Source organism: Oryx dammah, unplaced genomic scaffold (assembly GCF_014754425.2).
Source record: "Oryx dammah isolate SB20612 unplaced genomic scaffold, SCBI_Odam_1.1 HiC_scaffold_11209, whole genome shotgun sequence".
Classification (NCBI taxonomy): Eukaryota; Metazoa; Chordata; class Mammalia; order Artiodactyla; family Bovidae; genus Oryx; species Oryx dammah.
The window spans coordinates 2508394-2522999 of record NW_024080602.1 but is presented as its reverse complement, the minus strand read 5'-3'; the positions used below and the strand labels follow the sequence as shown (position 1 = coordinate 2522999).

The window sequence follows — 14606 nt, the reverse complement described above, 5'->3', positions numbered from 1 at the left end:
CACCTATTACGAATTGAAGTTTTTATTCAATTAGATATATTCATGCAATTTTATATTAACTTCCTCATGCTTTAAAATAGTAAAATTTGGCTTATGTAAAGGCATAATGATCCACTCCAGTTTTCTTGCCTAGAGAATCCCAGGGACGGGGGAGCCTGGTGGGCTGCAGTCTGTGGGATTGCACAGAGTCAGACACGACTGAAGCAGCAGCATCGCATAATGACATAATGAAGAGATATAGCATAATGAAACCGATAAATAAAACTCTTGGTTTATGCATGCCTTCAGTTAGCTATGCTAACTAAAATGAAAATAACTTCTATTGATAAATTTAAATTTTATTAATTCTAGTTCTTTTAAAATGATTTTTAAAATCTTTGTGTTAATGTCCAGTAAGTATAATGCAAACCAGTTACCAATATGAGATTTTAAATATATAATATACATAGAATAAGGTGCACAGTCTAATGTATAGTTTAATCAATTTTTATAGTTAATGCTTCTGGGTAAACAATGCGTAAACCAAATATTTCCAGCTAGTTTAGTTTGCAAGTGTTATATTTTAACATATAGAAATAGTTGAAGTCTTACATAGAAATTTATTTTTTTTTATTTTTTAAAATTTATTTTAATTGGATTCTAATTACTTTACAATATTATAGTGGTTTTGTCATACATTGACATGAGTCAGGCATGGCTGTACATGTGTTCCCCATCCTGAACCCCCTCTTTCCCTCCCAATCCCATCCCACTGGGTCATCCCAGTGCACCAGCCCTGAGAACCCTGTCTTATGCATTGAACCTGGACTGGTGATCTGTTTCACATATGATAATATACATGTTTCAATGCTATTCTCTCAAATCATTCCACCCTCGCCTTCTCCCACAGAGTCCAAAAAGACTGTCCTATACACCTGTGTCTCTTTTGCTGTCTTGCATGTAGGGTTATCATTACCATTTTTCTAAATTCCATATATATTGCTGGGAGAAATGTCAGTAACCTCAGATATGCAGATGACACCATCCTTATGGCAGAAAGTGAAGAAAAACTAAAGAGCCTCTTGGGGAAAGTGAAAGAGGAGAGTGAAAAAAGTTGGCTTAAAGCTCAACATTCAGAAAACTAAGATCATGGCATTGAGTCCCATCACTTCATGGCAAATAAATGGGGAAACAGTGGAAACAGAGGCTGACTTTATTTTTCTGGGCTCCAAAATCACTGCAGATGGTGATTGCAGCCATGAAATTAAAAGCTGCTTGCTCCTTTGGAAGGAAACTTATGACCAACCTAGACAGCATATTAAAAAGCAGAGACATTACTTTGCCAACAAAGGTCCATCTAGTCAAGGCTATGGTTTTTCCAGTAGTCACGTATGGATGTGAGAGTTGGACTTTAAAGAAAGCTGAGCTCAGAATTGATGCTTTTGAACTGTGGTATTGGAGAAGATTCTTGAGAGTCCCTTGGACTGCAAGGAGATCCAACCAATCCATCTTAAAGGAGATCAGTGCTGGGTGTTCATTGGAGGGACTGATGTTGAAGTTGAAACTCCAATACTTTGGCCATCTGATGCAGAGAGCTGACTCATTTGAAAAGACCTGGATGCTGGGAAAGATTTGAGGGCAGTAGGAGAAGGGGATGACAGAGAATGAGATGGTTGGATGGCACCACCGATACAATGGACATGGGTTTGGGTGGACTCTGGGAGTTGGTGATGGACAGGGAGGCCTGGCATACTGCAGTTCAGGGGGATGCAAAAAGTTGGACATGACTGAGCGACTGAACTGAACTGAACTGATACTGTATTGGTGTTTTTCTTTCTGGCTTACTTCACTCTGTATAAAAGGCTCCAGTTTTGTCCACCTCATTAGAACTGATTCCAATGTATTCTTTTTAATGGCTGAGTAATATTCCATTGTGTATATGTACCACAGCTTTCTCATCCATTCATCTGTTGATGGACATCTAGGTTGCTTCCATGTCCTGGTTATTATAAACAGTGCTGCAATGAACATTGGGGTACACGTGCCTCTTTTGATTCTGGTTTCCTCAGCATGTATGCCCAGCAGTGAGATTGCTGGGTCATATGGCAGTTCCAGTTTTTTAAGGAATCTCCACACTGTTCTCCTTAGTGGCTGTACTAGTTTGCATTCCCACCAACAGTGTAAGAGGGTTCCCTTTTCGCCACACCCTCTCCAGCATTTATTGTTTGTAGACTTTTGGATCACAGCCATTCTGACCGGCGCGAGATGGTACCTCACTGGTTTTGATTTGTATTTCTCTGATAATGAGTGATGTTGAGCATCTTTTCATGTGTTTGTTAGCCATCTGTATGTCTTCTTTGGAGAAATGTCTGTTTAGTTCTTTGGCTCTTTTTTTGGTTGGGTCATTTATTTTTCTGGAATTGAGCTGCAGGAGTTGCCTGTATATTTTTGAGATTAATTCTTTGTCAGTTGCTTCATTTGCTATTATTTTCTCCCATTCAGAAGGCTGTCTTTTCTCCTTGCTTATAGTTTCCTTTGTTGTGCAGAAGCTTTTAATTTTAATTAGGTCCCATTTGTTTATTTTTGCTTTTATTTCCAATATTCTGGGAGGTGGGTCATAGAGGATCCTGCTGTGATTTATGTCGGAGAGTGTTTTGCCTATGTTCTCCTCTAGGAGTTTTATAGTTTCTGGTCTTATGTTTAGATCTTTAATCCCTTTTGAGTTTATTTTTGTGTATGGTGTTAGAAAGTGTTCTAGTTTCATTCTTTTACAAGTGGTTGACCAGTTTTCCCTGCACCATTTGTTAAAGAGATTGTCTTTTCTCCATTGTATATTCTTGCCTCCTTTGTCAAAGATAAGGTGGCCATAGGTGCATGGATTTATCTCTGGGCTTTCTATTTTGTTCCATTGATCTATATTTCTTTGTGCCAGTACCATACTGTCTTGATGACTGTCGCTTTGTAGTATAGCCTGAAGTTAGGCAGGTTGATTCCTCCAGTTCCATTCTTCTTTCTCCAGGTTGCTTTGGCTATTTGAGGTTTTTTTGTATTTCCATACAAATTGTGAAATTATTTGTTCTAGTTCTGTGAAAAATAATGTTGGTAGCTTGATAGGGATTGCATTAATCTATAGATTGCTTTGGGTAGTATACTCATTTTAACTATATTGATTCTTCCAATCCATGCACATGGTATATTTCTCCATCTATTTGTGTCCTCTTTGATTTCTTTCATCAGTGTTTTATAGTTTTCTATATATAGGTCTTTTGTTTCTTTAGATAGATATATTCCAGTATTTTATTCTTTTTGTTGCAATGGTGAATGGAATTGTTTTCTTAATTTCTCTTTCTGATTTCTCATTGTTAGTGTATAGGAATGCAAGGGACTTCTGTGTGTTAATTTTATATCCTGCAACTTTACTATATTCATTGATTAGCTCTAGTAATTTTCTGGTGGAGTCTTTAGGATTTTCTATGTAGAGAATCATGTCATCTGCAAACAGTGAGAGTTTTACTTCTTCTTTTCCAATCTAGGTTCCTTTTATTTCTTTTTCTGCTCTGATTGCTGTGGCCAAAACTTCCAAAACTATGTTGAACAGTAGTGGTGAGAGTGGGCACCCTTGTCTTGTTCCTGACTTTGGGGGAAATGCTTTCAACTTTTCACTATTGAGGATAATGTTTGCTGTGGGTTTGTCATATATAGCTTTTATTATGTTGAGTTACATTCCTTCTATTCCTGCTTTCTGGAGGGTTTTTTTAATCATAAATGGATGTTGAATTTTGTCAAAGACTTTCTCTGTATCTATTGAGAAAATCATATGGTTTTTATCTTTCAATTTGTTAATGTGGTGTATTACGTTGATTGATTTGTGACTGTTGAAGAATCCTTGTATCCCTGGGATAAAGCCCAGTTGGTCATGAGGTAGGATCTTTTTAATGTGTTGTTGGATTGTTTGCTATAATTTTGTTAAGGATTTTTGCATCTATGTTTATTAGTGATATTGGCCTGTAGTTTTCTTTTTTTGTGGCATCTTTGTCTGGTTTTGGTATTAGGATGATGGTGGCCTCATAGAATGAATTTGGAAGTTTACCTTCTGCAATTTTCTGGAAGAGTTTGAGTAAGATAGGTGTTAGCGCCTTTCTAAATTTTTGGTAGAATTCAGCTGTGAAGCCATCTGGTCTTGGGCTTTTGTTTGCTGGAAGATTTCTGATTACAGTTTCAATTTCCATGCTTGTGATGGGTCTGTTAAGATTTTCTATTTCTTCCTGGTTCAGTTTTGGAAAGTTGTACTTTTCTAAGAATTTGTCCATTTCTTCCAAGTTGTCCATCTTATTGGCATATAGTTGCTGATAGTAGTCTCTTATGATCCTTTGTATTTCTGTGTTGTCTGTTGTGATCTCTCCATTTTCATTTCTAATTTTGCTGATTTGATTGTCCTCCTTTTGTTTCTTGATGAGTCTGGCTAATGGTTTGTCAATTTTATTTATCTTCTCAATGAACTAGCTTTTGGCTTTGTTGATTTTTGCTATGGTCTCTTTTGTTTCTTTTGCATTTATTTATTTCTGCCCTAATTGTTAAGAACTCTTTCCTTCTACTAACCCTGGGGTTCTTCATTTCTTCCTTTTCTAGTTGCTTTAGGTGTAGAGTTAGGTTATTTATTTGACTTTTTTCTTGTTTCTTGAAGTAAGCCTGTATTGTTATGAACCTTCCCCTTAGCACTGCTTTTACAGTGTCCCACAGGTTTTGGGTTGTTGTGTTTTCATTTTCATTCCTTTCTATGCATATTTTGATTTCTTTTTAAATTTCTTCTGTGATTTGTTGGTTATTCAGCAGCGTGTTGTTCAGCCTCCATATGTTGGAATTTTTAATAGCTTTTCTCCTGTAATTGATATCTAATCTTACTGCACTGTGGTCAGAAAAGATGCTTGGAATGATTTCAAGTTTTTTGAATTTACCAGGGCTAGATTTATGGCCCAGGATGTGGTCTATCCTGGAGAAGGTTCCATGTGCACTTGAGAAAAAGGTGAAATTCATTGTTTTGGGGTGAAATGTACTATATATATCAATTAGGTCTAGCTGGTCTATTGTATCATTTAAAGTTTGTGTTTCCTTGTTAATTTTCTGTTTAGTTGATCTATCCATAGGTGTCAGTGGGGTATTAAAGTCTCCCACTATTATTGTGTTATTGTTAATTTCCCCTTTCATACTTGTTAGCATTTGTCTTACATATTGTGGTGCTCCTATGTGGGTGCATATATATTTATAATTGTTATATCTTCTTCTTGGATTGGTCCTTTGATCTTGATATAGTGTCCTTCTTTGTCTCTTTTCACAGCCTTTATTTTAAAGTCTGTGTTTTCTAATATGAGTATTGCTACTCTTGCTTTATATTGGTCTCTATTTGTGTGGAATATCTTTTTCCAGCTCTTCACTTTCAGTCTGTATGTGTCCCTTGTTTCAAGGTGGGTCTCTTGTAGACAACATATATAGGGGTCTTTATTTTGTATCCATTCAGCCAGTCTTTGTCTTTTGGTTGGGGCATTCAACCCATTTACATTTAAGGTAATTATTGATAAGTATGATCTCATTGCCATTTACTTTGTGGTCTTGGGTTCAAGTTTATACACCCTTTCTGTGTTTCCTGTCTAGAGAAGATCCTCTAGCATTTGTTGGAGAGCTGGTTTGGTGGTGCTGAATTCTCTCAGCTTTTGCTTGTCTGCAAAGCTTTTGATTTCTCCTTCATATTGGAATGAGATCCTTGCTGGGTACAGTAATCTGGACTGTAGGTTATTTTCTTTCATCACTTTAAATATGTCCTGCCATTCCCTCCTGGCCTGAAGAGTTTCTATTGAAAGATCAGCTGTTATCTTTATGGGAATCCCCTTGTGTGTTATTTGTTGTTTTTCCCTTGCTGCTTTTAATATTTGTTCTTTGTGTTTTATCTTTGTTAATTTGATTAATATGTGTCTTGGGGTGTTTTGCCTTGGGTTTATCCTGTTTGGGACTCTCTGGGTTTCTTGGACTTGGGTGACTATTTCCTTCCCCATTTTAGGGAAGTTTTCAACTATTATCTCCTCAAGTATTTTCTCATGGTCTTTCTTTTTGTCTTCTTCTTCTGGGACTCCTATGATTCGAATGTTGGGGCATTTAACATTGTCCCAGAGGTCTCTGAGGTTGGCCTCATTTCTTTTCATTCTTTTTTCCTCTCTGCTTCATTTATTTCCACCATTCTATCTTCTACCTCACTTATCCTATCTTCTGCCTCCGTTATTCTACTGTTGGTTCCCTCCAGAGTGTTTTTGATCTCATTTATTGCATTATTCATTATATACTGACTCTTTTTTATTTTGTCTAGGTCCTTGTTAAACATTTCTTGCATCTTCTCAATCCTTGTCTCCAGGCTATTTATCTGTAACTCTATTTTGTTTTCAAGATTTTGGATCATTTTCATTATCATTATTCTGAAATCTTTTTCAGGTAGATTCCCTATCTCTTCCTCTTTTGTTTGGTTTATTGGGCATTTATCCTGTTCCTTTACTTGCTGAGTATTTCTCTGCCTTTTCATCTTGTTTATATTGCTGTGTTTGGGGTGGCCTTTCCGTATTCTGGCAGTTTGTGGTTCCTGTTTATTGTGGAGGTTCCTTTCTGTGGGTGGGGTTGGACAGGTGGCTTGTCAAGGTTTCCTGGTTAGAGAAGCTTGTGTCAGTGTTCTGGTGTGTGGAGCTGGATTTCTTCTCTCTGGAGTGCAATGAAGTGTCCAGTAGTGAGTTTTGAGATGTCAGTGGGTTTGGTGTGAATTTGGGCAGCCTGTATATTGAAGCTCAGAGTTATGTTCCTGTGTTGCTGGAGAATTTGCATGGTATGTCTTGCTCTGGAACTTGTTGGCCCTTGGGTGGTGCTTGGTTTCAATGTAGGTATGGAGGCTTTTGATGAGCTCTTATCGATTAATGTTCCCTGGAGTCAGGAGTTCTCTGGTGTTCTCAGGTTTTGGACTTAAGCCTCCTGCCTCTGGTTTTCAGTCTTATTCTTACAGTAGCCTCAAGACTTCTGCATCTCCTTTCAAAGACAATGGGCTATCGTTCTGGGTGCCTGATGTCTTCTGCCAGCATTCAGAAGTTGTTTTGTGCAATTTGCTCAGCATTCAAATGTTCTTTTGATGAATTTGTGGGGGAGAAAGTGGTCTCCCTGTCCTATTCCTCCACCATCTAAGGACCGCCTCCTAAAGTAGGTTTTCAAATAACCAATATTTTTAAGTCTATGAGATAAAGGGCAGATTTAGTATCTTAATTCTATAGTTAAGTAGATATTCAGAGAAATTTAGTAGGTAGTAATTTAGTAGTAGAGAAATAAGATCATGATGCTAGAAAGTGGTAGAACCAGAACCAGAATGAAAGATATTTTTTCACTGCACTAGGTCACAAGTTAATCTTCCTTAGTATTTTCCTTCAGAAAAACCTCTAGATTCAGGACAATGCATTTTATAAACATTTGCTGTTGTTCAATCGCCAGGTCGGGTTCGACTTTGCTACCCCATGGACTGTGGCACACTAGGCTCCTCTGTCCTCCACTGTCTCCTGGAATTTGCTCAAACTCATGTCAATTGAGTTAGTGATGCCTTTCAACCATCTCATCCTCTATCCCTCCCTTCTCCTCCTACCCTCAGTCTTTCCCAGCATCAGGGTCTTTCCCATTGAATCAGCTATTTGCATCAGGTGGTCCAAGTATTGGAGCTTCAGCTTTAGCATCCTTCCAATAAATACTCAGGGTTGATTTTCTTCAGGAATGATGACTAGTTTGATCGTCCAAGGGACTCTCAAGAGTCTTCTCCAGCACCACAATTTGAAAACATCAATTCTTCACCTTTCAACCTGTTTTATGGTCCAACTCTCACATCCATACATGACTACTGGGAAAACTATAGTTTTGACTAGATGGACCTTTGTCTGCAAAGTGAGGTCTTTGATTTTTAATATACTGTCTAGATTTGTCTTAGCTTGCCTTCCAAGAAACAAGTATATTTTAATTTCATGGCTGCAGTCACCATGCAGTGATTTTGTCCCCAAGAAACTAAAATCTGTTAGTGCTTCCACTTCACCCATCTATTTGGCATGAAGTGATGGGATCCGCAGCCATGATCTTAGGTTTTTGAATGTTGAGTTTCAAGCCAGCTTTTTCACTCTCCTCTTTCACCCTTATCAAGATACTCTCTAATTCCTCTTTATTTTCTGCCATTAGAATGGTATCATCTGCATAGATGAGGTTTTTGATATTTCTACGGGCAGTCTAGATTACAGCTTGTGATTCATCCAATCTGACATTTCACATGATGTATTTTGCATTTAAGTTAGATAAGCAGGATGATAATATACAGCCTTGTCATACTCCTTTCCCAATTTTGAACCAGTCAGTTGTTCCATGTCCAGTTCTAACTGTTTGCTTCTTGACCTACAAACAGGTTTCTCAGGAGACAGGTAAGGTGGTCTGGTATTACTCTTTAAGAATTTTCCACAGTTTGTTGTGATCCACAGTGTCAAATGCTTTAGCCTAGTCAGTGAAGCACAGGTAGGTTTTTTTTTTTTTTTCTTTTCTGGAATCCCCTTGCTTTCTCTGATACAATGAATGTTGGCAGTTTGATCTCTGATTCCTCTGCCTTTTCTAAACTCAGGTTATATATCTGGAAATTCTTGGTTCACACACTGCTTCAGCCTGGCTTGAAGAATTTTGAGTATAACCTTATTAGCACGTGAAATGAGCACAATTGTATGGTAGTTAGAACATTCTTTGCCATTGCTCTTCTTTGGGATTGGAATGAAAACCGATCTTTTCCAGTCCTGGGGCCATGGCTGAGTTTTCTAAATTTGCTGGCATATTGAGTGCAATACTTTAACAGCATCATCTTTTAGGATTTTAAATAGCTTAGCTAGAATTCCATCACCTCTGCTAGCTTTGTTGGTAGTAATACTTCCTAAGGCCCATTCGACTTCACCCTTCAGGATATCTGGCCCTAGGTGAGTGGCCATACCATTGTGGTTATCTGAGTCATTAAGATTTTTTTTTTTTTGTATAATTCTTCTGTGTATTCTTGCCACTTCTTCTTAATCTCTTCTTTTTCTGTTAGGTCCTTACTGTTTCTGTCCTTTATTGTGCCCATCCTTGCATGAAATATTCCCTTGATAGCTCCAGTTTTCTTGAAGAGTTCTTTATTCTTCCCTATTCTGTTGTTTCCCTCTATTTCTTTTCATTGTTCATTGAAAAAGCCCTTGTTATCTCTCCTTGCTCTTCTTTGGAACTCTGCATTCAGTTGGATATATCTTTCCCTTTGTCCTTTGCCTTTTGCTTCTCTTCTTTCCTTAGCTATTTGTAAAGTTTCCTCAGACAACCACTTGCCTTCTTGCATTTCTTTTTCTTTGGAATGATTTTGGTCACTGCCTCCTGTATAATGGTACTGACCTCCATCCATAGTTCTTCTGGCACTCTGTCTACTGGACCTAATCTAATTTATACACATAAGAATATGTAAATAAGTATTTTCTTTTTAAAATATGACCTTTAATTGTTTACTGTGCTAAATGATTGGGCGTGTGTGCTTAGAGAGTAAAAGTTTATAGATAAGTTCAAAGACCCCTTTAATGTCCAACTTCAGTCCCATTCTCTCTCCTCAGGGGCAAATGCCCACATGAATTTGATAATGTTATCCTTCTAATCGGTGAAAAAAAATCTCAATTTCCAGACAAATGTATGATGCTATATCATTTATTCATAAAAAATTATGAGGATAATATACAAATAAATCTACGTTCTCTTTCTTTTTTCACCTATCATCAAATGGATCTTGAAGATGCCAGACTTTTCTAAACATGACATAAAATGCAGAGTCTGCTTTTAGAATCTAGATCTCTAGTAGACATGTCTAGCATCTTTCCACTGTCACATGGCCTATTAAACTTCTGACTAAGACTTTTTCAAAATTTAGAAATATGCTTTCAAGTTTGATTAAAATTCCATCTGGTCTAAATTTAACAGATGAGAAAGAGAGGAGGAAAAGCATTTGGGGACTACTTTGTGCTTGCTCTGCATATAAGTTAAATAAGCAGGGTGACAGTATGCAGCCTTAACGTACTCCTTTTCCTATTTGGAACCAGTCTGTTGTTCTATGTCCAGTTCTAACTGTTGCTTCCTGGCCTGGATACAGATTTCTCAAGAGGCAGGTCAGGTGGTCTGCTATTCCCATCTCTTTCAGAATTTCCCACAGTTTTTTGTGATGCCCACAGTCAAAGGCTTTGGCATAGTCAATAAAGCAGAAATAGATGTTTTTCTGGAACTCTCTTGCTTTTTCTATGATCCAGCGGATGTTGGCAATTTGATCTCTGGTTCCTCTGCCTTTTCGAAACCAGCTTGAACATCTGGAATTTCACGGTTCGTGTATTGCTGAAGCCTGGCTTGGAGAATTTTGAGCATTACTTTACTAGCATGTGAGATAAGTGCAGTTGTGCAGTAGTTTGAGCATTCTTTGGCATTGCCTTTCTTTGGGATTGGAACGAAAACTGACCTTTTCCAGTCCTGTGGCCACTGCTGAGTTTTCCAAATTTGCAGGCATATTGAGTGGAGCACTTTCACAGCATCATCTTTCAGGATTTGAACTAGCTCAACTGGAATTCCATCACCTCCACTAGCTTTGTTCGTAGTGATGCTTTCTAAGGCCCACTTGACTTCACATTCTAGGATGTCTGGCTCTAGATGAGTGATCACACCATCGAGATTACCTGGGTCATGAAAATCCTTTTTGTACAATTCTTCTGTGTATTCTTGCCATCTCTTCTTAATATCTTCTGCTTCTGTTAGGTCCAGACCATTTCTGTCCTTTGTCGAGCCCATCTTTGCATGAAATGTTCCCTTGGTATCTCTAATTTTCTTGAAGAGATCTCTAGTCTTTCCCAGTCTGTTGTTTTCCTCTATTTCTTTGCATTGATCGCTGAAGAAGGCTTTCTTATCTCTTCTTGCTATTCTCTGGAACTCTGCATTCAGATGCTTATATCTTTCCTTTTCACTTACTCCTTGTAAGAAAAGTTGTGAGCAACCTAGATAGCATATTCAAAAGCAGAGACATTACTGTGCCAACAAAGGTCTGTCTAGTCAAGGCTATGGTTTTTCCAGTGGTCATGTATGGATGTGAGAGTTGGACTGTGAAGAAGGCTGAGCACTGAAGAACTGATGCTTTTGAACTGTGGTGTTGGAGAAGACTCTTGAGAGTCCCTTGGACTGCAAGGAGATCCAACAAGTCCATTCTGAAGGAGATCAACCCTGGGTGTTCTTTGGAAGGAATGATGCTAAAGCTGAAACTCCAGTACTTTGGCCACCTCATGCGAAGAGTTGACTCATTGGAAAAGACTCTGATGCTGGGAGGGATTGGGGGCAGAAGGAGAAGGGGACGACCGAGGATGAGATGGCTGGATGGCATCACCGACTCGGTGGACGAGAGTCTGAGTGAACTCCGGGAGTTGGTGATGGACAGGGAGGCCTGGCGTGCTGCGATTCATGGGGTCGCAAAGAGTCAGACATGACTGAGCAACTGAACTAAACTGAACTTGTGCTTGCTAAAGAGCTGAATAAAAGTGCCTTCTGGGCAGAAAGTTTGTTATTCCATTTTGCCTGCAGAGGGAATGTTCAATTAGAACTTATTCATTAGTGTTTGGGAAAAGGTAACTTACCTCCTTGAATTAAATCAATTTATATCCATCAGAGTAGGGGAGTTGAACAGAATTTCAGAGTATATTATTCAGTAATCTTTTCTGTTTTCCACATTGAAAATGAGAAGATGCTACAAAATACCAGTATAAATAGAACTGCCATTTTACTGTAAGAGTAAAATGTTGATGATTTAAACCAGAAATCAGTAAACTTTTTCTGTAAAGGCCCAGATAGTTTTCTAGGCCATAAAGTCTCTGTTCCAACTATTCAGCTCTACTGAACAGCAAAGCAGTGTATATAATACATAAACAAAGGAGCAAGACTGAGTGGAAAAAAAAAAACCCACTTTATTTATAAAAACATTTGGGTGGATATGACCCAGAGGCTGTAGTTAGATCTTTTCTGGGTTGAAAGGAGTGTTGATGGTCTAGTTGCTAAGTTGTGTCCGACTGATATACTGGTAAATGTTTAACAACTGGCTTTTCTGAGAGATGAATACACCCTGACTTATAGCATTTGCCCATTTACATGGTATAAATACTCTCACCATGGTCGATTTCAAACTACCTACTTGACATTGCTCGACAGGGAGGTGAAAGAGAGAAACAGAGGCATATCTGTTTATCTCTTTCACCTCCCTGTCGAGTGATAAACATCAATAAACCTATAAATCCCATTATATAGGATTTATAATGTACTAGATACAAATTTTCCAGACAAGAACACTGGAGTAGGTTGCTATTTCCTACTCCAGGGGATCTTCCTGATCCAGGGACTGAACCCACGTTTCCTACATTGGCAAGCAAATTCTTTACCACTAAGTGACCGGGGAAGCCAGCCACTACATAGCATTTATAACATACTAGATATAAATAACCTCAAGAGCAAAGATAATAGTGAGATGAAATAAAATAATAAGAAAGGGTGAGTTTTGAATATTTATTACCTTGTTTTGAATATATTTACTTAATTGTAAATACAGAATTTAATTTTTAGTGATGTCTATGTTTACCATCTGGCTCATGTTGTTCCTTAAAATTTAATAGTTGGCTCTAATGAGCCACTGTGAGTCTACTATAACACACCCCTGTGTTAGAGAACATAACTAAGAATTTTGTTTTAATAAGCTACCTACTGAATCGTAAGTTATATAGGAGAGTAAAAGCAAAGAGAAATAGAGAATTGTGTTAATATACAACTTTTACAGTAATCTTGCTCATGTATTTTAATAAGAATCTTTAAAAATAATTTTGTTTATTTAGGTGAGAGTTGACTGTGTCAGAGGTGCTTTATTTCTTGGTTCTTTATCTCAACTTTTAAGTGATAGCATGTGAAGTAAACTTAGGTGAGTACATACTGTCAGTATGTCATATATAATAATAAATGTTACTTATTTTTTTTCCCTTAAGGAGTAACTGTGACGCCTGATGAAGAACAAAACTTGAATCATTACGTACAAGTTTTACAGAACCTAATACTAAGTGTTCCCACTAAGGAGCCAGGTCGTCAGAAAAAATCAAAGTCTCCAAATAATGCTAATTTCATAGGACCGAGAGTATCAAGAGTTAAGGAGCTAAAATATACACATGATGTCGGTCCAGGTGACAATGATGTTTTAATCAATCCTGTCAGTGAAGAAACTACAACTTTCCCTACTAGGGGCTTCACACTGGAAATAGACAAGAAAAAACGTACTAAAAGCACAGCATTCTGGTCGATTAAACCAAATAATGTTTCTGTTGTTTTACATGCAAAAGAACCTTTTATTGAGAAAGATGAGCCAGAGCCAGAGCCAGAGCCAGAGCCAATTGAACATCGCACTGAGGCACCAACGCAAGTGCCAAGTGTTACTGAACCAAGTCAAGATGTCACCTCTTTAAGCAGGAGCACTGACTTGGATACTGCCACGGAAGAAGATGTTCCTCAGCTCTCAGGTGACAATGGAATGGATTATCTTGAATCACATGATGTGTATAATGAAGACGTTTTGAAAAGAATTGCAGATATTAATTCACAGTTGCATCACGTACCTCTTCCTGAGAGCTACAAGCCAGAATATAGAGCGGACATCCGAGCCTCTAAAGAACACCTAAAACGAAGCCTTGCTCTAGCCATAGCAGCAGAACATAAATTAGAAAAAATGTATAAATCCCAGTTGTTACCACAAGGACGAAGCAGTGGTGGAGTTTATGACATTATAACTGTTATTAACATGCTGTATAGTTCTAGATATAAATTATCTGAATATTTAGATATAAAATATGTTCCATCAGAGATGAGAGGAAAAGCTACTGTAGTAGTCCATACATTGAAAAAAATACTATGTGTTGGTCATGGAGAAGAAACTCACAACCTCCTTAAGCAGTTATTAAATAATAATATAAAAATTTTACACATACTTGATACTCATGACAAAGGTGATTTAAGCTAACTGTGCATTCGTTCGTGGGAGAAATAAGCATATTAGTGATTCAAAAATTGTATGAAAATATTTTCTATTGTAGTTCACTGTGTTAACATCTTTATATGTCACATGTTATGAAAAAGTTTCATATGCACTGAAAGCTAACAAATTAAAATAAAATTTTGGTTCAGGAGTTTGTAGTTTTCTCATTCATTGTAAAAGTTATGAGTATCTAATCTTTAAAGTGTTTACGCTTTGATTTTACTTGAGAGGTTAGTGAATTCTTCCATTTTATAAGACTTAAGAGACTGTGCAGTCCACTATATATGTAGTAGTAGTGTTAGTCGCTCAGTCGTGTCCAACTCTTTGCAACCCCTTGCACTGCAGCCCACCAGGTATCTGTCCATGGGATTCTCCAGGCATGAAAACTGGAGTGGGTTGCCATTCCCTTCTCCAGAGTAGCTGGTTTAAAATAATTGCATATAAATGTAAAATTTTAAGATATGTTATCTTATTACTCTTTTAGAGGATCTGA

General features: G+C 37.7%; 1 protein-coding gene across 1 annotated transcript in view; it reads left to right on the top strand.

Moving 5' to 3' along the window:
• LOC120860863 (sperm equatorial segment protein 1) overlaps window positions 1-14257 on the top strand; it is a 28303-nt gene extending 14046 nt beyond the window's left edge. Inside the window, exon 3 of the mRNA XM_040236568.1 lies at window positions 13077-14257. Within this exon, the coding sequence (XP_040092502.1) occupies window positions 13077-14098 (1022 nt within the window). The 3' untranslated portion in view covers window positions 14099-14257. The remainder of the gene's footprint in view (window positions 1-13076) is intronic.
• The last annotated feature ends 349 nt before the right edge of the window (window positions 14258-14606 follow it).